Source organism: Sus scrofa, chromosome 7 (genome assembly GCF_054392235.1).
Source record: "Sus scrofa isolate SSC_HxYL_T2T_F1_AM1 chromosome 7, Sscrofa_HxYL_maternal_Yorkshire_Landrace_v2.0, whole genome shotgun sequence".
NCBI lineage: Eukaryota > Metazoa > Chordata > Mammalia > Artiodactyla > Suidae > Sus > Sus scrofa.
Window position 1 is genome coordinate 110,412,582 of NC_139389.1, and position 20,935 is coordinate 110,433,516.

At 39.4% G+C, this 20,935-nt stretch overlaps 1 protein-coding gene across 16 annotated transcripts in view; it reads left to right on the top strand.

Annotated features, from left to right (window-relative positions):
- Nucleotides 1–20,935, top strand: part of GPATCH2L (G-patch domain containing 2 like) — a 119,535-nt gene that overhangs the window by 74,385 nt on the left and 24,215 nt on the right. For 3 of the 16 annotated variants that reach the window (XM_084966116.1, XM_084966119.1, NM_001243404.1), the window contains exons 3-7: nucleotides 7,697–7,761; nucleotides 12,269–12,445; nucleotides 14,528–14,607; nucleotides 17,409–17,476; nucleotides 18,655–18,694. In XM_084966116.1, the coding sequence (XP_084822242.1) occupies nucleotides 7,697–7,761; nucleotides 12,269–12,445; nucleotides 14,528–14,607; nucleotides 17,409–17,476; nucleotides 18,655–18,694 (430 nt within the window). Of the gene's footprint in view, nucleotides 1–7,696; nucleotides 7,762–10,643; nucleotides 10,737–12,268; nucleotides 12,446–14,527; nucleotides 14,608–17,408; nucleotides 17,477–18,654; nucleotides 18,808–20,595; nucleotides 20,677–20,935 lie in introns of those variants that run through there. The other 13 variants (XM_084966115.1, XM_005666353.4, XM_084966117.1 and 10 more) reach the window with 10 other exon arrangements.

Here is a 20,935-nt window from a genome sequence, read left to right on the forward strand (position 1 = left end):
CCCTCATCGTGCTACTTGTAATCAAACAAGAAATGCTTAGTCAACTTGTTGACTTCACAATATTGAAACCCTCAATTGAGGCATTCAAGTTTGTTTTAATATCAAGCTTACATACCAAATAGTCATCATCTTGCTGTTAAGAATGGTAATTAAAAAAAATCTCTTCTGGGGATGATATTTTTGGGTGTGTATCTTTCTTCCCCAGAATTTCTTGTTAAATCATGACATCATTGTGTGAGCGACTGTTAACTCTGTCTACTCTGAGATCACAGCCCAAGTGTGGTTCCAGATACAGAGCCTGTAACGTTGCAGTGAGGCACTTCGGTCTTTCTAGATTCTTCTTACCCCAGACATGTCTGCTGCACATTCTAGTCAAGTTGTGATAATATATATTCTAGTTATCTGAAAGCCTGGATAAACTGAGATAGGCAGCAATTCTTATGAAATACTTATTCTTTTCAAGTTGAGGAGACCTTGTTCCCCTATTTGGGCTATTTCCCTGGCCCATGATTTAAGAGTTTTTTCGAAGAACCCAGAGTTCTTTGGTGGACACCAAAATCCGTGTAGCTATGAGGGCATAATGGGTGGAATAGTTGCAGACAAAGAATGAGAAAAATTCTTCTTTAAAATCTAATTATTTAAGTTCACCTTTGCTTATGCTAATTCATCTGTAGTTACAAACAGAAGTGCTTTGTGTTTTTTTCCCTCTGGGGAAAGAAGGTGATTCTTACTTATTCTTTGACTTCATATTATGTTCAGTCTGTCAGCAGTGAGGAATTATTAGGCACACCTCATAAAATAGGACCAGCGGGAGTTCCCGTCGTGGCGCAGCGGTTAACGAATCCGACTAGGAACCATGAGGTTGCAGGTTCGATCCCTACCCTTGCTCAGTGGGTTAAGGATCCGGCGTTGCCCTGAGCTGTGGTGTATCTCGAGTCCGATCCCGAGTTGCTGTGGCTCTGGTGTAGGCCGGTGGCTATGACTCTGATTCGACCCCTAGCCTGGGAACCTCCACATGCTGTGGGAGCGGCCCAAGAAATGGCAAAAAGACGAAAAAAAAAAGAACCATCATTTGAGTATGTTTAAGTAGGAAATAGTTTATGATTTAGATATTTTACTGTTTTAGTGAGTTGGTTCTGTCAGAATTTTCCCTCTTTTCTGCATTAAAGGTAATACTTTCAAGAGTCCTCTTGGTTATTTAAATCTCCTTGGATGAGCCATTTTATTTGCATACAAATCAAAGTGTGAAGCTTACTCTTTGTTAGTGGTATGGAGAGTTGTCAGTAAATGATCCAGCTTGCAAAATTATTAGGAGGAAGTTGTCATTAAGTATTACTTGCCTAGTCAAAGGATAGAGTTCTTTTAAAAAGTGTGTGTTAGGTGTTTTAGGTTTGAAAATGTATGTTTCAGTCAAAGAACTTTATTTCTACTTTCCTTAAATTCACCCTGCTAACTAAACATCGAGTAATTCTCAGCTTAACCGATAATTTTTGCTTTTCTCTTTCCCTTCTTCCTTCAATTCTGTACCCAACCAATCCCTCAAGAGTTCTGAGGAACTGAAAGTGGTTATGATGTAGTAGTTTTTTAATGCCTGAAAAAAGCAGTTATTATTTTATTATTTTTCTCTGCATGTGTTTTCCATTCTAAAATGGAACAACTCTTTTGTAAAATTATTTTCTACTGATCTTTATTCCTATTGTCTATATAACAGCTATTAATTAGGTGAGTCATAGCCTAATTTTGCTTTATTCTTCACTAACAGATCATGAATTTATTTCCCTTAAGTATAGTTTTCTTCTTTCGTAAGTGAATTGGTTTGGTGATGGCCTGAAGTTGCAGTCAGGAGCTTTCCTAAGGTGATGTATTAGAAGCTGATCTCACAGGAAAGAAAATATTCCCTTCTCTTGGAAGCCAAGTGACAGAGATAGAGTGCTAAACCTTCCCCCTCCTTCTCTAGCCCAAGCTGACCTTCTGCGGCCCCTTGGTGCCTCTTGTTTTCTTATTTTTATAGAAAATCAATATCCCTTCTGACACAAACAATAGCTCAGAAGCAAGAATAAATGAGAGAAAGCTGAGATCTCTGTCCATCACCTCTCACTTTAACTCCCTCAAACTCTTTAATTATGAGCGTGCTTTGCTCCAGGTATTTGCGACAGTGAAATTGCTAAATGAGGACCATTTTAACCAAAGATTGGGTGATCAATAACACTCTATAGCAGTAGCTTGTTGGATCAATAGCATTCATTATTTCATGGTTAAGGTAAGTAGCCTCCTTTGCAAGTGGAGGTCATTAATCAGGGGTTACTGGAACTGTGGGAAAGAATATATATGGTAGATTGAGGATGTTCTGTTTTCTGTTCTGACCAAGAGGATATTTACCTTTGTTGCAAATTGTTCCATTGCATTTGAGAGTATTGAATAGCTAGCATAGTGTGCTTATATAGATTTATTTAAAGCTCTGCTACTATTTCCTTAGGAACAATTGAAAAAGACAACTTAGAAGGTGGAGTTGATACTTTAGTGTTTGAAGATCTGTCTTCTTGAAAGAAATGTTAAGATTATTCTGTGACTCCAGAGGATGGAACTTGGACTCATAGGTAGAAAGTACAGAGTCAAGTGTTGCCTCAGTATAAAACACGACATTCTGAAAATTAGAACTTTATAAAAATGAAGTGAGTTGTTTTACCAGGTAGTGAGTTCTAGATCACTGGAGGGATTCAACCCTGGGCTTGGCGACCACTTACTGAGTTATTGTAGAGTTGGAGAGGTTGAACTGAATGACCTCTGAGGCCCTTTGCAACACTGATTTTGTAATTCTTCTCGGTCACAACCTCCTTCTCATCACTGTAACTTCATATTTTAAAAAGCATCTGGTAAGCAGCCTCAGCTGCTCCCCCAAATACTTATGAAAACATAAAACATTGCAGACATACATTGCCAGAGACCAGGACTTAAAGTTAACTTATTGGCCAGGTTTTCTCCGACACCAGTGCTAATAGAGCTGCACTGGAGGGTGCAGCTGGAAGTCCACATAAGCAGTGCTGAGCCTGCCCTGACGGTAGGTAGTCAGCCCTTGGTTCAGAAAGGAAGGGTTTGGTTCAGTCATAAAATTGGGTAGCTTCAGTTTTGAGCCAGAGTGTTGTTTCATCCTTTACTTCCCAATCAGTATCTTTCAGTTTCTATTTGGAGGGTGTAACTCCCAGGATATTCTCAGATAGGGAATCATAGTGTGTGCATTTTGTGTTTGGCAGGAGGAGGTAGTCATAGCGTGTTGCGTCCTGGGAAATGCAGTCTCCAAGAGTAGTTTACTGTTGGCATGGAGAGAGAAAGAAGAAGCACTCTTAATAGTAGTGCATTCTGGAAACTGTAATGTTTTATATACCTTCATTTATTGCAAACTCCTGGAGTGGGCTCAGAATCAGTGAGGGTTAGAAGAAGATCCCGTCTCAGTCCAGCATAGCTGGATGAGATGAAATGCTACCAGTGACACTGGGAATTAGGCTAGGGACTCTGTACATCATCCTCTTGGCCAGCTGTAGATGGGAGAAGAGCACGTTACCCATATCCAAGGGAGTAGAGAATGGGACCAGGGTAATTACATACCCTTTCTGTTGGTGTATACCAAATTCTAGGTAAAGCACTTCTCAACAGGAGGCCATTGAACAAATTCTGCAGAATAAGGGAGAGAGATCATCATCCTGAATGTTCACAGGAAGAGCACATCTTTGAAAATGATTGCCAGTGGAAACCAGAAGAACTTTCTAGAAAATCTTCGTTAGGATACAACGAGGTATAGTCACTTTGAAACAGGAGCAATGAGTCATAAGGACAGTAAGACAACTATATCAAACCCATTAGTATGGGAGGAAAAAGTGAAGGGAAATTCAAAATGTAATTGTAATGTTAAAATGAAGGACAATTCATTCTGCAGAAAACTGAGTTGGTGATGTGGAAAACTTTGGAAACTCTCCCAAAATGTACAGAGAGGAGATAAAAGTGAGAGAGAAGATGATAGATCTGGAGGACAGAGAATAGAGGCCCGATCGGCAAGTATGTAAATATTCCCAAAGAAGAAACCAAAGCTTTGATGTGGAAGAATAATTTGTATAGCTGAAGAGAAAACGTGTTCCTGGGTTGAAAAAAAATTGAGTATAGAGATTAGAAGGGAAAACTAAAGAGACCTCTCCTTAGACATATTTGGCAGTATTTTTGCATTCTGCATTGGTGGTGAGAGTGGAGCAATTATTAGGAAAAGTCTCAAAAGGGATGAAAATAAGGTTGGCTTTCATCCCCACGGCACTGAATGTGAGGGGCTAGACCTGCCTGTAGAATTTTGAGGAGGGGAATGTTGCTGTCTTCCCCCGCCCCTTCTCTGAATTTTATGTATTGCTAAGATAGATTTCAGGTGGAAAGGCACCAGAAATTAATTCTCAGATATTCAGGTCTCAGAGTGTATGCTCTTTAAAAGTTTACTCTGAAAAGACATTTCATGTAACTGAGGATGAATCTCTGTTAGCTCTAAGAAAAGGTAAGTCTCAGGATAGGGGGACTTCTCTAAGGCCTATCCCATAGGTCAATAGTAGAGTCCTGACAAAAATTATCATCTCCACAGAGTGTACCTGGTTACAGTAGCTGCGTAAATGAATGTGTGAGAGTAGAGAGGTTGCTGCCACCTTTTGTGGTACCATCTGAACGAAACTGAAAAACAAACTCCCTTGTTACATTCTCATAACCTGCTACAGGAATAATCTTGTGGTTGGTGTGAGGTACTTCTCTGAAAAACCTATCCCTCAGTCATGTTTACTTCTGGACTCAGTAGTCTAATTACATATGGTTACAAATGTACCACCTCAATCCAGGAAGAAGGAGGAAAAAAAGTTGAGCAGAGATGTTTTGGATGATAGGTGTAGGAGGGACCTTTCTTCTTTTCTGAATTCTAAGTCAATATTTTTTTGTTAAATGTATTTTTATTTAATAAAACATTAAAATGAGAACCCCTTACTTCTTAGCATGATGATGTAAGCCATAACTCTGTCCTGCTTCTTTCTTTCAAAATTGGATGTAAAAGACACCTCTTATTTAAGCTACTTGGCTAATCTTGAATGAGAATCGCAAGTGGTAACTTACTGATACCAACTTTTGATTATAGAAGATAAACTAATTCTGTATCTCCTTAACTGTAATTGTGAAAGGTATAAATTACTCTCATTCAGTTCTAAGTTTTTAGTTTTCCATGGTTAGAAATGAAAGAATTAGCAAGATTTTAGGTCAGTGGACAAGCTGTGTTTTTTCCTTTCCATTGTGGGAATTCAGAGAGGTATGTCTTATTGAAGTTAGAAGTGTCGCACTAGAGCTAGGAAGAGGGGAATTATTTTCATGAAAGAATTCATAAAAATTCTGTTATTATCTGTTGCTGCAGAGAAAATTGCCCTAAAACTTAGTAACTTTATAAAACATTTATAGTCTCAGATTTCCTTAAGTCAGGAATCTGGGAGCAGCTTAGCTGGCTGACTCTGGTTCAGAGTCTCACACTGTTGCAGTCAAACTGTTGGTCAAGGCTACAGTTGTCTTAGGCTCAGCTGGGGCTAAGGAAGCCACTTCCATGCTCACACACAGGGCTTTTGGCAGATCTCATTTCCTCGTTTCCTTCTCCTCTTGGAGAGCCTCGGTCTCTTTCCATGTGGCCCCCTTTACAGGGCTGTTTAGCATCCTCGAGACAAGGTAATTGTCTTCCCCTAGAGTGAACTGTCTGAGAGAGGAGCAAGAGGGAACTCTCACTCGAGTGCCCAAGGCGGAAACCATTGTCAGTTATAACCTAGTCTTAGAAGTGACATACCTTTCCACCTGCCTCTGCTGATGGTTACATAGGCCAACCAGGGTGTGAAATACCAGGAGGCTGGGATCATTGGCAATCTCTGGGAGCCTGGTTACCACAGGTGGCTGCTGGTCTTCTGAAACTTGTTCCTAACTTAGTGTGAAGCTAAATTCAGGAATAGTATTCTCGGACTAATATTTTCCCAAAACTTACTAAAAGAATGTTTTTACTTTGATTTCAAAGGAGGGACACTCAAGAACTATAAAAGCAAACAAAGTATAGAGCCTCAGAATGTATATTGTTGTATTTTAAGTAGGTATACTGAAGATGAATATTTGTTTATTTTGGCCACATCTGCAGCACGCAGAAGTTTCCAGGCTAGAGATCGAACCCAGGCCATAGCAGTGACCTGAGCTGCTGCAGTGACAGTGTGGGATCCTTCACCCACTGTGCCCACAAGGGAATTTCTGATTTTTTTTTTTGCTTTTTAGGGCCACACCTGCAGCATATGGAGGTTCCCAGGCGAGGGGTTGAATTGGAGATATAGCTGCCGTCCTACGCGACAGCCACAGCAAGGCAAGTTCCAAGCCATGTTTGTGACCTACACTGCAGCTCATGGCAACGCCGAATCCTTAACTCACTGAATGGAGCCAGGGATCAAACCTGCATCCTCATGGATGCTAGTTGGGTTTGTTACCACTGAGCCATGACGGCAACTCCCTGAATATTTATTTTTAAAATTTCAGATATGGCATTAAGGAGGAGAGCTTCTCTCTGAAGTGAGTTAGTGATTAGTTTTCTTGGTGCTCAGCATGTATGATGCATATTTAGCTAATAAGCAATAGTAGTCAAAGTACAGCGAGAGCTTCAGCTGTGTGTGAATGTTTTAAGTAGCACAAAGCAAAGGAATACTTTTTCCCTAGTTCAGTTAATCTGTTTACATTTTCAGGAGAATGAGAAATGAGAAGTGCTGAAATTCTTAAGTATCTTATGAATAGAGAAACATGGAATTTACTTTTAGTTAATGAAGTGAATCTGTCTGTACCACCTATGTTTTGGTGGCCATTCAACGAGCACATGGAGATAAGCCACCCTGGCCCTGTTGCTTATTTGCTGTGTAATACTGGGCAAGTTGCTAAACCTCTCTAAGCCTCATACCTTCATCTGTAAAGTGAGGTTGCCATAGTTACTTTATAAGGTTTTGTGGTAGAAGAAATGAAGTAATGACTATAAAGCACTTAGTACTTTGGCCTGTAGTAGATCCAAAAAATGGTATTACTGATATTAATAGTAGCCGTCTATGTTAATAGTTTTCCTAATAATTCAATTACCAAACCTGTTCTTGAGATACTCATTTAGATATCTGCTGAGAGCAGTGTCTCCCTCTCGGGTGAACTCAGTGCAGGAAAAATACTAGATTTCATAGGCCACATATTAGTTTTCCTTTTAAAGTGAAAATAGATTTGAGTCCCTTAGAATTTAGATTACTATTTTAATAAGAATGCAAGTGAGGAAATTACTATTAGTTTAGCCTCAGAAATAATAATATTTGGGAACATGTAAGAATTTTGCCCTAGAAGTAGCTTTTTACTCTTTTATCCTTTGCCTTCACATAATAGCCCTACAGCCTCACAAAGTGGGTTCACATGCCTCATAGCATCCCATCCTCGGTGCAGTCCATCCACATTTTATGTGCATGGAAACAGGATTAGAGAAGTGCAGTGACATGACACAGAGGCCGTACAAGGGGAGGCAACAGAGCTGATTTGAAGGAGTTCATTCCATTTATGTAGCATTTACTGAAAACCAGAAGATGAATAGACATGCTTTGTTTGTGACTGGAGCTGATGCATTCTCTTGTGTCTTACTCTTTTTTTTCAGTGAAACCAGCAGTGTGTGTAGCAGCAGTGACACAGGGCTCTTTACCAATGATGAAGGACGGCAAGGTAATCTTGATCCCAGCCTTGGGACATTGGCTCAGTGTTTCTGGGAAGATTCTCATGGTTCTGGGAGTAACTTCCTGAGAATACGATGGCTGTCTGATAGTGGTTCTCACACTTTGACAGGGCATAAGAGCCACCTGTCAAAGTGTTAAAACTATAGGTTCATGAGCTTCTAGAAATTAAATAGGTCTAGAGTTGGCCCCTGGCATCTGCATTTTTTCGCAAGCACCTGTGGTGATTTTTTTTGCAGGTAGTTAAGACTTTGAGAATTATTGATCCCAGGGGGTTATAGTGTCAAGGATGGGACTTTGGGAAGTTGCTTCTATAAACCAAAAAATAACCTCATTATTATTATTTTTTGTCTTTTTTTTTGCCATTTCTTGGGCCACTCCTGCGGCATATGGAGGTTCCCAGGCTAGGGGTCGAATCGGAGCTACAGCCACCGGCCTACGCCAGAGCCACAGCAATGCAGGATCCAAGCCGCGTCTGCAACCTACACCACAGCTCACGGCAACGCCGGATCGTTAACCCACTGAGCAAGGCCAGGGATTGAACCCGCAACCTCATGATTCTTAGTCGGATTCGTTAACCACTGCGTCACGGCGGGAACTCCAAAATAACCTCATTATTACTGGATGTTAAGACATTCCTATTTTCACAGAGAAATTATTTTATAGTCTTATTTCTACAGAACACTGTAGTGTTCTGGGCTAATATATTATAGAAAACATCTTTCTGAAGTTTGGTGAGCACTGTGAATAAGGTATATGTTAATTATTCTTTATTTTTACTACTTAAACAGTAATTTGGTCTTGTCCTGTACACTTGCTTAGTGTCATACTAATTGTGTACCAAAAAAGAATTTCTAAGAGCTCCTTTGGCTTCTAGTTTTCTTAATCTAAATAAGGGATTTGGAAAATCTCTGAAGTCCCTAATGAAATCCAGTGATTTTTCTCCAAGGGTTAAGTAACTAACTGAAGGACAGAAGCATGGTGGCTACATGTCTGGATTGATACGGATAGGCTCCTTAGTAACTGAAGGGATCCTGTGTCTGTGAGACTTAGGTTCCAGGTCCTGATTTTGGAGAGAGATCATGAGAAGGTATCTCACCCATACCAGAGTTGGGGACATAGATAGAGTTGTTGAGCTTCCTGCCATAATGGAGGTTGTGAGTTCATTTCTATCATTTTCTGATTCTGAGGGAGCTAGTGTCATTAGAAGCTGTGTGGGCTCTAATTAGGGTCTAGATTTCTTAGGAAAGACTGGAGCATACTTTCAGAATACTCATTTTCTTTTTCTTTGCTTCTATATAGAATCATAAGGCACCTCTTAAAGGCTATAGAATATGTATATAGAGGTATATGAAAATGTGGACCTATTACAACAGGTTAAGTTTGGGACCTTTGGGAAGCCTTTCCACTGTTAAGGAATCCTTGGTGTATTATGGATGTTTGTAGAATATTTTATAGTTTTAGCTTTCCTCTTTGTTTCTGCCTCAACTTCACACATTTTGGTAATATTTATATGCTTAGAGTTCTCAGCACAAAGTCTCGTTATTTACTGCTTCTATGTCTTTGTTTACGTTGGTCTTTCTGCCTGAAATCTCATTCTTACTCTTCCTTGAATGGTCATCTTCCAAGACAAAGTTCTCCTTTTGCTCTTCTGGGGCATATTTATGGACTCCATGTGTAGGTTTTCTTGGCCTCAATTTCTCATTGGGTTTGGCCAGTAGGAGGCAACAGCAGAGGTTTGTTGAGAAGGAGGTAAATAAGACTGGGTGTATTAGTCAGGTTTTTATTATGATAATACTCTTTAGCAGACCTCAGATTTCAGTGGTTTACTACATCAATTTCTTGCTGTGGGACTTGAGGTTGGCTGTGGTTCAATTGATCTTTTTTGGGCTCAGCTGGTCTCCAGGCTTCAAGTTAGGTTTGTAGCTTCTCATTTTTTCTTATTCTGTGACCTAGACTAATGGAACAATGAGCTCTCTGTGACATGGACTTCTCCTGGTGGCAGATATGCATGGCAAATGACCAAACCAGACCATATATGAATATTTAAAGCTTTGGCTTGAATCTCATCCACTAATGTTCTCCTATCTAAAGCAAGTCATATGACCATAAACCCAGTATTTTTAGATGAGGAAGTGTGCTCTGTCTCAAGGGGAAAGGGCCAAGGGCAGGGGTGTATCATTCTATTATAGGGAGGTAGTGAAGAGTTGGAAACAATCATGCAGTGTACCACATCGGGTTACAGTTCTCCCCAACTCCCTTTCCGTTGGACTGCAGGTTAGTCATGATTATGTTCTTCTGTGTATAGGAAGGCTGCTGCTTCTCCTGTAACCACAGTTCTCTCTACCTCTAGGAATGGCAGAAACTCCCTGCTGTGCTGGCTCTAGGATGCTTCTGCATCCTTTTGGCTTCTCCTAATACTGACTAAACCTTTGTAAATGATCACTTCACTGAAATCTCAAATACCCCATTTAAATGTGTGCATGTTTCCTAAAGGATTTCTAATTTGCTCCGTGTAGGGGTCATCTAGAACCCTTAACTCTTTTCTTTTCCTGTCCTTACTGCTTTCTTATCACCATATTATTACGTTATTGTTTATAGCATTGGTGCTATTGAAGCTTTTCAGAGGCATGACTTTTTTATTATTCGGTACCTCAGTAGGTAACACATTGCCTGGCACATATATAAGCTCTTAATAAGTAGTTATTTGGGAACCCAGATAAGGAGAAAATGCTCCCTTTTCTCCCTCAAACAGGATTATACATAGAACCTTAAGTTATAAAACAACCAAACCTATTTTGGTTAAAGCAAGATCCTAGAGGAGCAGGCCGTCCAGAGCCTGATCCACTGAGTCTTTCCCTTATTCCCTGGCAGCACTCTTTTGAGGAGCTCCTGCATCAGGCATCCTAGCGAACCCAGGTTGAAGACTGCTGGTCTAGATGATCTCACAGGGTTCCTTCCAGTCCAGTGAGTCCCTTTTTATATTATCAAAAAATCTTGAGTGAAAGCTTAAGAACCAAAAAAAACTCCATTGTGGCCTGCTGTTTGTCATCAGAAAATATGATCTAGCTAAATATACTCTAAATGGCCTAAGGAATACTTAAGGATATGAAAGAATTAATACATTGACTTGTAGTAAAATTAATCATTGATAATTCTGATGCCTGTCTTTAATTCATCCTTATACATGGTTTGGTGAGATGCTTTTAGGGCAGTGGTTCTCAAAATGTGGTCCCCGGACCAGTTTAGCATCAGTCACTAGGGAATTTGTTAGAACTGCAGATATTTTGTTCTGTACCAAAATCAGAAACTTTGGGTTAGGGTCTATCAGTCTATGTTCTAGTAACCTTTCCTGGTCCTTCTGATGCACACTAAAGGTTGAGAACCATTGTTTTAGAAATATAGCTGTTGGCAGTATGTTTTTATAAGCCAACACTTCAAGTAACATCTTTAGTGGCTTCATTTTCCCCTTTTAAAGATTTCTGCATTGAGTTATTATCCTGTTAGTGGTCCATGAATCTTCATGTGATGAGCATGACCTGAGCAGTTTCCCTGGGATCCAGAACACATTAGAGCATGAATGCAGTATGAACTCTTTAATAATTTCCTTCATCCTTGCTGTCTTGAAAGAGATGTGGGTGGCAGACATGAAGTTATCCATCTTACACTTAATGGGCAGGAATAAGCTCAATTTGGAAATTGAGATGCTATATTTATATCCGGTAGAAAGAAGTTTGAACCAGGACTCTGGCTGTATGGGTTTAGTCTTGACTTTGTCATTAATGAAGAGTATTGCCTTGAGCATATTGCATAACTTCTTGACAAGCCTTGGGGGATTTTCTTATGGCTAGTTTTTTTCCTGGTAGCTTGGATTGCCATCAGGATGATTTTCTGTCCCATTAATGAATTGTCAAGGGTGAAACAAGTTATGGATATACATTGTTTATTCACCTATTATGAGAAACACAAATATAGCAAGAAATCCCTTGGGAATACCTAGTTTTGAATTGAGAAACGTTCGTGGGCTTTGAACCCTCAAATTCATTTATAACACTTAGAATGGTACATGGAAGGCAGTTTATTTTTGTGTTACAGGTTTTGGAGTTAGGCTTTGGGTTCAAACAGTAGCTTCATTTACTATCTTGACCTTGACTTCTCTGTGCTTTAGTTGCCTAATTTATAAGTTAGAGTTAGCATAAGGTTTGAAAGAGGTAACAAAGTTACAGATTTTTAGCATGGATTCTAAGGCTTAGTAAGTGGTAACTCTATTAGTTTTTACCATCAAAATCAGTTGAGTGTACCACAGTATGACGTTTATGTGAAACTAGTTTAATGTCCCTGTTTTCATTGTAGTATGGATCAAGAAGTATCAAAACAATTTTTTTGTACTTTGTTTTTAAAGTGTTCTTAAATCTGTAGCGCTGAGAAATCATCTTTCCATTTGGTTTTTCATAGAGCATGTTAAAATTCTAGCTTATGGGAGGATCTCTTTACTTTAGGGGATGATGAGCAGAGTGATTGGTTCTATGAAGGAGAATGTGTCCCAGGATTCACTGTTCCTAACCTTCTGCCCAAGTGGGCTCCTGACCATTGCTCGGAAGTAGAGAGAATGGATTCCGGACTGGATAAACTTTCAGATTCCACATTCCTTTTACCTTCTCGGCCAGCTCAGAGAGGTGAGTTCTGAGGAGCCCAAAATATACCTCACACTTTTATGGCTCTCTTTGGGGAAGCATACTTACACCTGTAAGCATGTGCTAACTACCTGAATTTTAGAACTAGCTCAGGGATTTTTCTCAAAAAATTCAAGGGTGAGTCTCAAAGCTTGAGGTTCTCTTACCTAAATCAGTCCATGGAGACTCTTGGAATATATATACATTAGCAGGGCATTCCTTCAGCTTGCCATTGCCATTCGTGCCAGATTTAAGAAGCCTAGCAGTGTGTCACTGCTGCTTGTCCTGCTGTGAAAACTGATGGGCTTCTGAGTGCTCAGTGGAAGCCTGAAATAGTAGATCTTGGAAGAGAGCAGATTTCAGTAACAGCGTTCACATACAAGGTATAATGACATTTTTTAAATGGATGATTTAAAAATATTTAAAAATTTTTATTTTAGTAACTCCATTATTGTGGACTGTAACACAAACGTATGTCCTTTCCCTTTGTTTTCCGTCGGTTATGATGTAGCAAGGTAGAGTGGAATGCACCTAGGACAGGGGAAGGAAGTGTGGTGGTAATATTCTCCAGTACTGTCTCCCCTGCTCTGTGACTGTGACAGTTACTTCATTTCCTTGGAACATCAGGGTCATCGCTTAAGATATCATGACATTGAACAAAACTGTTTCAGAGGTTTCTTTTTTTGGTTCATTAAATTTATGATGCAAAGATTCCTGGTAATCAATTATCAGCCAGTTAATCAGTTATCAGGTATTTGTTGAGCATCTGTTGGCGATCAGAATTACACTAAGAGCCATAAATTCCTATTCTATAGCATTTCATTATAATGAATTTGGGTGATTGAAAGGCCTTCTCAGAGCAGTTGGTTCTTGGTAAAGACTCATGCCTGGCTGAGGCACATTGTTTGCTACCTTATTAACTTTCATAAACGTTTCAGTAACTACTTCTAAAAGTTCTTTTTTTTTTTTTTTTTTTTTTGTCTTTTTGTCTTTTTTTTCTTTTAGGCCACTCCTGTAACATATGGAGGTTCCCAGGCTAGGAGTTGAATCAGAGCTGTAGCCGCTGGCCTGTACCACAATCACAGCAATGCAGGATCCAAGCCGCGTCTGCGACCTACACCACAGCTCATGGCAACGCCAGATCCTTAACCTACTGAGCAAGGCCAGGGATCGAACTCGTGTCCTCATGGATGCTAGTCAGGTTTGTTAACCACTGAGCCATGATGGAAACTCCTAAAAGTTCTTTATGGACCACTTAAAGTACACATGAGCAAGAATAAGAAGAAGCTTCTAAAGGCCTGTAACTCATACTCAGAGTCATTGATAACATTTTGTGTGGATTCTTCCAGTTGTCTTTTCTTTTTTTAATTAATAAGTTAGTTAGTCTTTTTAGGGCCACACCCGTGGCATATGGAGGTTCCTAGGTTAAGAGTCAAATTGGAGCCGTAGCCACTGGCCTACTCCACAGCCACAGTAATGCCAGATCCGAGCCACGTCTGCGACCTATACCATAGCTAACGGCAACACTGGATTCTTAACCCACTGAGCGAGGCCAGGATTGAACCTGTGTCCTCAGATTCGCTGAGCCATGATGGAAACTCTCAGTTGTCCTTCTATATGGAGAACATATACAGCTCTTAGGGAAAAAGAAAGGGATTATACATACATGTTATTTTTTACCTATTTCATGAGTTAGATTGTTTTTGAGATAATAGCTAACAGTTAATTTGTAATTAGAATTTGTTGATAATACCTTATATTTATGTAGTGTTTTCAGTTTATGAAGTACTTTCCATGCGCTATTTCATTGAGTCTTTAAAACAATCCTGTAAAATAGGACTGAGCAAGTGATTATTCCTCTTTTATAAATGAGGATGCCTAAGTTGGAGGTAAATGACATGCCTAAGATCATACTACTGGTGACAAAGACGTGGGGATAATAAATCCTTGGCAAATAGCCTGGTGATACTAATTTAAGGTCAGTTTAGTAAGGCCTTTGGTGTACTAGAAGCCTATCATTGCTAATAAATCTTCTGTATTCAGTACTGAGGTCGTTTTTTTTTTGTTTTTTTTTTTTTTTTAAAGGGTACCATGCTCGCTTTAATCGTCTGCCTGGAGCTGCAGCTCGATGCCTCAGAAAGGGGCGAAGAAGGCTTGTTGGGAAGGTGATGGCTCTCCCTGTTTGCTAGGCTAGTTGGGAAAGTAATATTCCTTGTGGAATTTGTATATTCTGTGGATAATCAGAGGTGCTGCAGAACTCCCTGGGGTTAATTAAGCCAAAGGTATTTTCCAAGTTCACAAGAGTGAACATTATATAGGACATGACTGAATACACACAATAAAAGATGAAGCTTGATTCATACAGAAATTTTGACTGCAAACACTGTTGTGACAGTGCCTTCTGTTTGTAAAGAAATCTACAGACCTGATCTGTCTCCTCTTTTCTTTTGATCTTATTATATAAGTTGAAATACTCTTGGCTTCTTTATGACTCCTCTTGAATTCATGAATGCTTCTTCTATTCTAACTTTGGTCTTTTACTCTAGAATTCATTAAAAAAGAAAAAAACTGCGGTGGGGGGGGGGCTGTTAACAAATTTGAAGAGCTCTCCTTGGCCATGAGGGAGGAATATCTACCATTGACTCAGTTCTGCCTTTGCCAGGGACCATGCTAGGCATGCAGTTCATTTAATCCTCCCCAAAATCTTATAAAAAAGGTGATACTCCCTTTAACAGATGAGGAAAATGGGTTCAGAGATGTTAAGGAATGTCTGATGTTGCCCAGATAGAAGTGGCAGAGTAGAAAGAATTGAGCCACTGCTGTGTCAACGCTGGATCCTTAACTCATAGTGCCGCAAGGAAACTCCCTCTTTTATATTTAAAAATTTTAATTTAATTAATTTATTTTTTACTCTGACATTGAGATTGAAAATAGGTTAAGATTGAGGCTCATACCCAGTCAGAGAAGATTGTGGTGGACAAAGAATAAGGACAGGAGAGGCATTTTGGAGCATTAGTGTATCTGTTCACTCAGTAAGCATCCTTAGTGGCTACGCGCGACAGGCTCTGTGTCCAGCCAGATGTGTAGTAGTCAGAGCCACACTCTGGCTGCCCTCAGGGAGCTACTGTTTTGTAGATTAATCAGGAAACTTTTTTGTAAAAAACATGAGGCTCTTTATTTTTCAGATGAATTCATATTATTTTTATCTTTAAATTCAATTTCAAATCTCTAATTAGGAAGACATTTGATTATTGGAAGAATGATACCTCTTCTTTTGGATTACTCATTTTATAGGCAATAAAATGCTGCACTTGCTCTTCTGGGGGCTTATTCTTAACAGGACAGCTAGCAGGGTAGGAGTATGTGTGGTGGAGGGAGGCAGGAGGCTGGGAGTGGGAAACAGAGTGACAGTTTGATTTTTTCTCTTTATTGGTTCGGCTTGACAGATGATGTTCTTTCTACCACCTACCTAACTTTGTCTCAGCTCCTATAAAATAAGAGCCTTCTACTTCCATGGAAGTAAATCATTTCATCCTGAAGTCTCCCTGTAGCTTGCCTGGAAGGAAAGTAGGGCCTATTGGATGTTTCTTTAATGATTTCAAATGAATAGGATAATATTTACTTGTTTAATTCATCTTCATCACCTTAAAGGGATATTTGTCATTTCTACCAGAGGTCACTGTTCTGCCTCCCTCTTCCTCTCCCTCCCCCATCTCTCTTCTCTTTTTCTAAATTATAATCATAAATAATGAGTTTCATTCACAGCTCCCTGCCAGCGAGCTGCTAATTACGCAAAGTACTGCTTGTAATTTACACAGTAATAAACTGTAAATTTAAACATTACGGCACTTTAAGTTAATAATTTTTCTGCTGTAACAAATAGCTCATTTTTCACCCATCTTTTCCCTTGGCCCGACTCCCATGGTCATGTCTGAGCCAGAGGCCTAGGTGTTCGGGATGAAGAGTATGAAGAATACAGTGTGTGAAACCATTTCATTTACAAAGTCTGACCTCAACTTAATTTTTCTATAGCTAGTTCTGCTAAAATGTGTATCCTAATATTTAGGCTAATCCATACACATAGATGAATACAGATAACAACATTTGCCCAGAAACAAATGTCTTTGAGTAACAGGCTTGCCATTTTTGACATTTATGCCCGTGACTTATGCTCTCATCTTAACACGCAGACGTGCGTAACGCTTGCTCATGTACTGTTGGTATGCTTCCCTAGGTTCTGTGATAGGTAGGCATTGTAAATGTACTCAAGTTAAATGAAGGGTGAGTGCCTTATGCCATTTTCCAGTTTTTTGGAGATGATTAGTTTCTGAACTATTTGTGGTCTTGTGGGCATAACTTCCTATTACAGTCTTGAGAACTGCAGATTTAAGAACCAGTCTATACAAACACCTATTTTTACTTTAAGAGATGATGTTTAACAGACAAAATAAAGGGTGACGATTTTTGTAAGTAACAAAAGTTCTTTGATATGTATACATTTAGTCAGTGGATACTTCAGTGTTACCAGTGAGTACTCAGTAGATGTCCCATTATGAAGGCTCTTGAAGCTGTAACCATATGACTAGGGAGCTTGGTGTGGTGGCCTGTTAAAAATTAAAAATTGGCTGCTGTTGAATTTTTTTTCAAGTGTTTCTATTTTGATATACCTTAAATACTCCAGGAAGTATTACTCACTATATTAAAATATTATATATAGTAAAAACATGTTTATAGTGACTTTTTTTTGAACACTAAAAAAAAATAAATCTAGAATAACATGCAGTAGTTTTACAGCAGGGTCCTACAAAAAGATACATAGTTTGCTGTTGGGTTTTAGGATTGAGATTTGACATGTGCCTTTGGGGTTGTTGGTATAATTATGGGAAAGTGTGAGCTTGACAACAGGTCATACTTACATATTTGTTTCTGTGGTTAGATGACACTCTTGTCTTCCTTGCCTCTTCAGGAGACCAGCATAAGTAATTTGGGTACTGAGAGGATAAGCCACCTCATTAGTGATCCTCGGCAGAAAGAGTAAGTGCTTATGTATTTACCGGCTATCAGAGCTTGTCCTTGGAGGAGGCAGCAGAGGGAAGTTTTATTTTAGAACCTGGAAATTTTCTTTTAGAGCTGAAAGAGAACCTCTTAAAGATTGATACTTTAAGACACTTAACATGGCTAACACCCAACATGGCTAACACCCTGAACTCATGAGAGATGTTTTTTCTTTCCAGGCTAGTTTTTATTTCTTTGCTTTTTATGTCTATAGGTGATACATTATAAAAGTAGCTTCCAATAGGATGTTATTTCTTAAACTAATTTTTCTATCTTTAAAAAAATTTTTTGTTCAAAATGGGTGATTGCCTCTATATTCTCCTATATGCCTTTCCCATTTTTAGACCTCTAGACAGAGAAATACCATTTCGTTCTAACTTCTGTGCTAAGTGCAATTGGAAAGCGTATGTGTAGTGATAGGAAAATCATGCCACCCTTTCTTGTGACAGCCTTGTCCCCTAACATAATTGGCTTTCTTTTGATGTCTCCTGTACATGTCATGGTCAGTGTCCAATTATGATCCTACACCCATCCAGCCTGGTTGAAGTTTATTTTTTTTTTAAGCTTTTTTGTTATTGTTGTTGCTTTTTAGGGCCACACCTGAGAGGCATATGGAAGTTCCCAGGCTAGGGGTCTCATCGGAGCTACAGCTGCTGGCCTACACCACAGCCACAGCAATGTGGGAATCTGAGCCGTGTCTGCGACCTATATGAAAGCTCGTGGCAACGCCAGATCCTTAACCCACGGAGGGAGGCCAGGGATTGAACCCGCATCCTCATGGATCCTAGTCAGGTTTGTTAACCGCTGAGCCAGAGGGAACTCTTGAAGTTTTAAATTATAAAATAGGCAAGACGTGAATGTTGTTTATGCCCTTGTTGAATTGGGAAGCCTGTCTTCACTGCACAGCTAGCTGAGAGTGCATTGGTGATAGACCATAATCTTGAGTTTATTTTTAGTGTCCAGTCTGCTGCATTCCATTCTTTTTCCTTTGAAGAGTTATTCTCTGGAGGAAAAAAGTTCATATACATTTAACATCACCTTTTCTCCTCTCCATTTTTTTCTCATTCTTTGTCTTCACTTTTTATCTTTTCCTCTCTATAATTTTCCTACCATGTCTTTTATTGTTTTCTTTCCCTTTATTCTCTCCCTCTCTTTAGTTTCTGGTTACCATCAACTGGGAAAAGAGAGCGAAATCAGGTAAGATTGCTTTTCTGTTTGTCATCTTTATTTTATCATTTGATTTCCTTTTCTTTAGAAAGAATAAAGCGTTGACTTCTGATTTTCCTCACATTTCTGCTTGTGCACATGAGGTAAGGTTCCCTTTCCTTAAATTATTCTGATTTTCTTGGAGGACTGTTTTCCAAGAATATCTTATATACATGGATAAGAACTGTAGCTAATTCCCCTTTTTAGGTTCAATGGCGACTTTCAGTTTATTACTTGTAACACATTCCATAGGAATCCAGTTTTTATTCTAATTTTGAATTTTGCAGTAAGAAATCAAAAGGAACCTTATCTGCTTATGGTTTAGTTCAGCATCAGCATAGAGTGCTAAGTACAATGTTGAATCCTAAACGTGAAATAGAAGGTAGAGCTGCTTCGGGTGAAGGGCAGTTGAGGCCTTAAAGCCTCTTACTCTTCTCCCTAGCTACCCCTGAGGGGGCCTTGGCATTTCTAATATCAAGGCCTTTATAGGGGTCATAATTTTAAAATTGCTAACAGTGGTTCTCAATATGTTCCTTTAATGTTTGAAGCTTTTGATTTTTGTTGGGTGAGGGCTTGCTTTATCTTTTTTTTTTTTTTTTTTTTTTTTGTCTTTTTAGGGCCTCTTCTGCAGCATATGGAGGTTCCCAGGCTAGGGGTCGAATTGGAGCTGTAGCTGCCAGTCTACTCCAGGGCCACAGCAGTGTGGGTGGGATCCAAGTCTCATCTGCGACCTACACCACAGCTGAGCCATGACAGGAACTCCTGTATCTTTTTTAGATTCCACATATGTGACATCATATGACATTTGTCTTTCTCTGACTTAGATAGCATATAGATACATGGTTTTTAATTTAAGTCACAATAGTTTATAGTAGACAAATGTGATCATTATATCAAACTTGTCATTTCATGGAAATATAGTAAGGACAAGGCTGAGTAAAAATAATGATATGAAGAAAAATAGTAAGTAGTAGAGCAGGTGGTGGGCAGATAAGGAAAAAGTCATTAAAGTGGGATGTGAAAGACTGAAGTTTAGGGAATGCTAAGCTATAGTACTGTGTTTGCACCAGAGGATCTAAAGACAGAGAGACCTGTGTTGATTACCTAGTCCAGGTCTGTTATTTACAAATGAGATTGAAACTATTCATTCACAGTTATATAGCTAGCAGCATTGGGACTGGACCTTCTTCTTTTTTTTTTGTTTTTTTTTTTTTTGTCTTTTTGTCTTTTTGCTATTTCTTGGGCCGCTCCCGCGGCATATGGAGGTTCCCAGGCTAGGAGTCGAAGTGGAGCTGTAGCCACCAGCCTACACCAGAGCCACAGCAACGCGGGATCCGAGCCGCGTCTGAAACCTACACCACAGCTCATGGCAACGCCGGATCGTTAACCCACTGAGCAAGGGCAGGGACCGAACCCGCAACCTCATGGTTCCTAGTCGGATTCGTTAACCACTGTGCCACGATGGGAACTCCGGGACTGGAACTTCTATGACAGAACAATTGCGTAGTTTGTATACTTTTTAAGTTCTTTTGAAATTAGAGGTCTTCCAGGATTGATACATATTTAGTTCTGAAATTTGGAGGGAGGATTATTTATTGTGGAAAAAAAATCCAAAGAAAGCTAGTGAACATAAAGTGAGGTACTTTTATGTATAGTATCCCAGTTGATCCTTACAACCCCCTTTTTAGGTGAATGGATGTTTTATAGATGAGAAATTGAAATTACTTTATAAACTGAAGGCAATATTTTCTTTAGTCTTCACAGTCACCCCATAAAATAGGTAAGATGGCTAGTGATACATCCATTTTACAGATAGATTTTGTAGTTTTTAATATATGGCAACTCAGTGGTAGACTGGAACTAAACGCTGGGTATTCTAATTCTTAATCTAGTTCTGTTTCCACTACACTGCTGCTGGTATGTGCTAACCAGTTATTCACTGGAAACATCTGCCAGGATAAGGAAATGAAAAGGTAATTTCATGCTAGTATCCTTGGGAACAGGGCTGATAATCAATAGGCATAAGTTCCCTTTTTGTCATTTAGAAAGTACTACCTCCTGCCACGTAAGTAGTTATTGTGTATCAGAAGTTTTTGAAAAGTTGTTGTTTACCAAGGAATAACCTGTTTTTGAGGTTGCTAGATTAACCCTGCTACATTCATGGGGCCACTATTGAATGGGCTCAACTTTACCAAGGTGAACAAAGGGGGAAAAGTAATGGAGTAGCAGGTA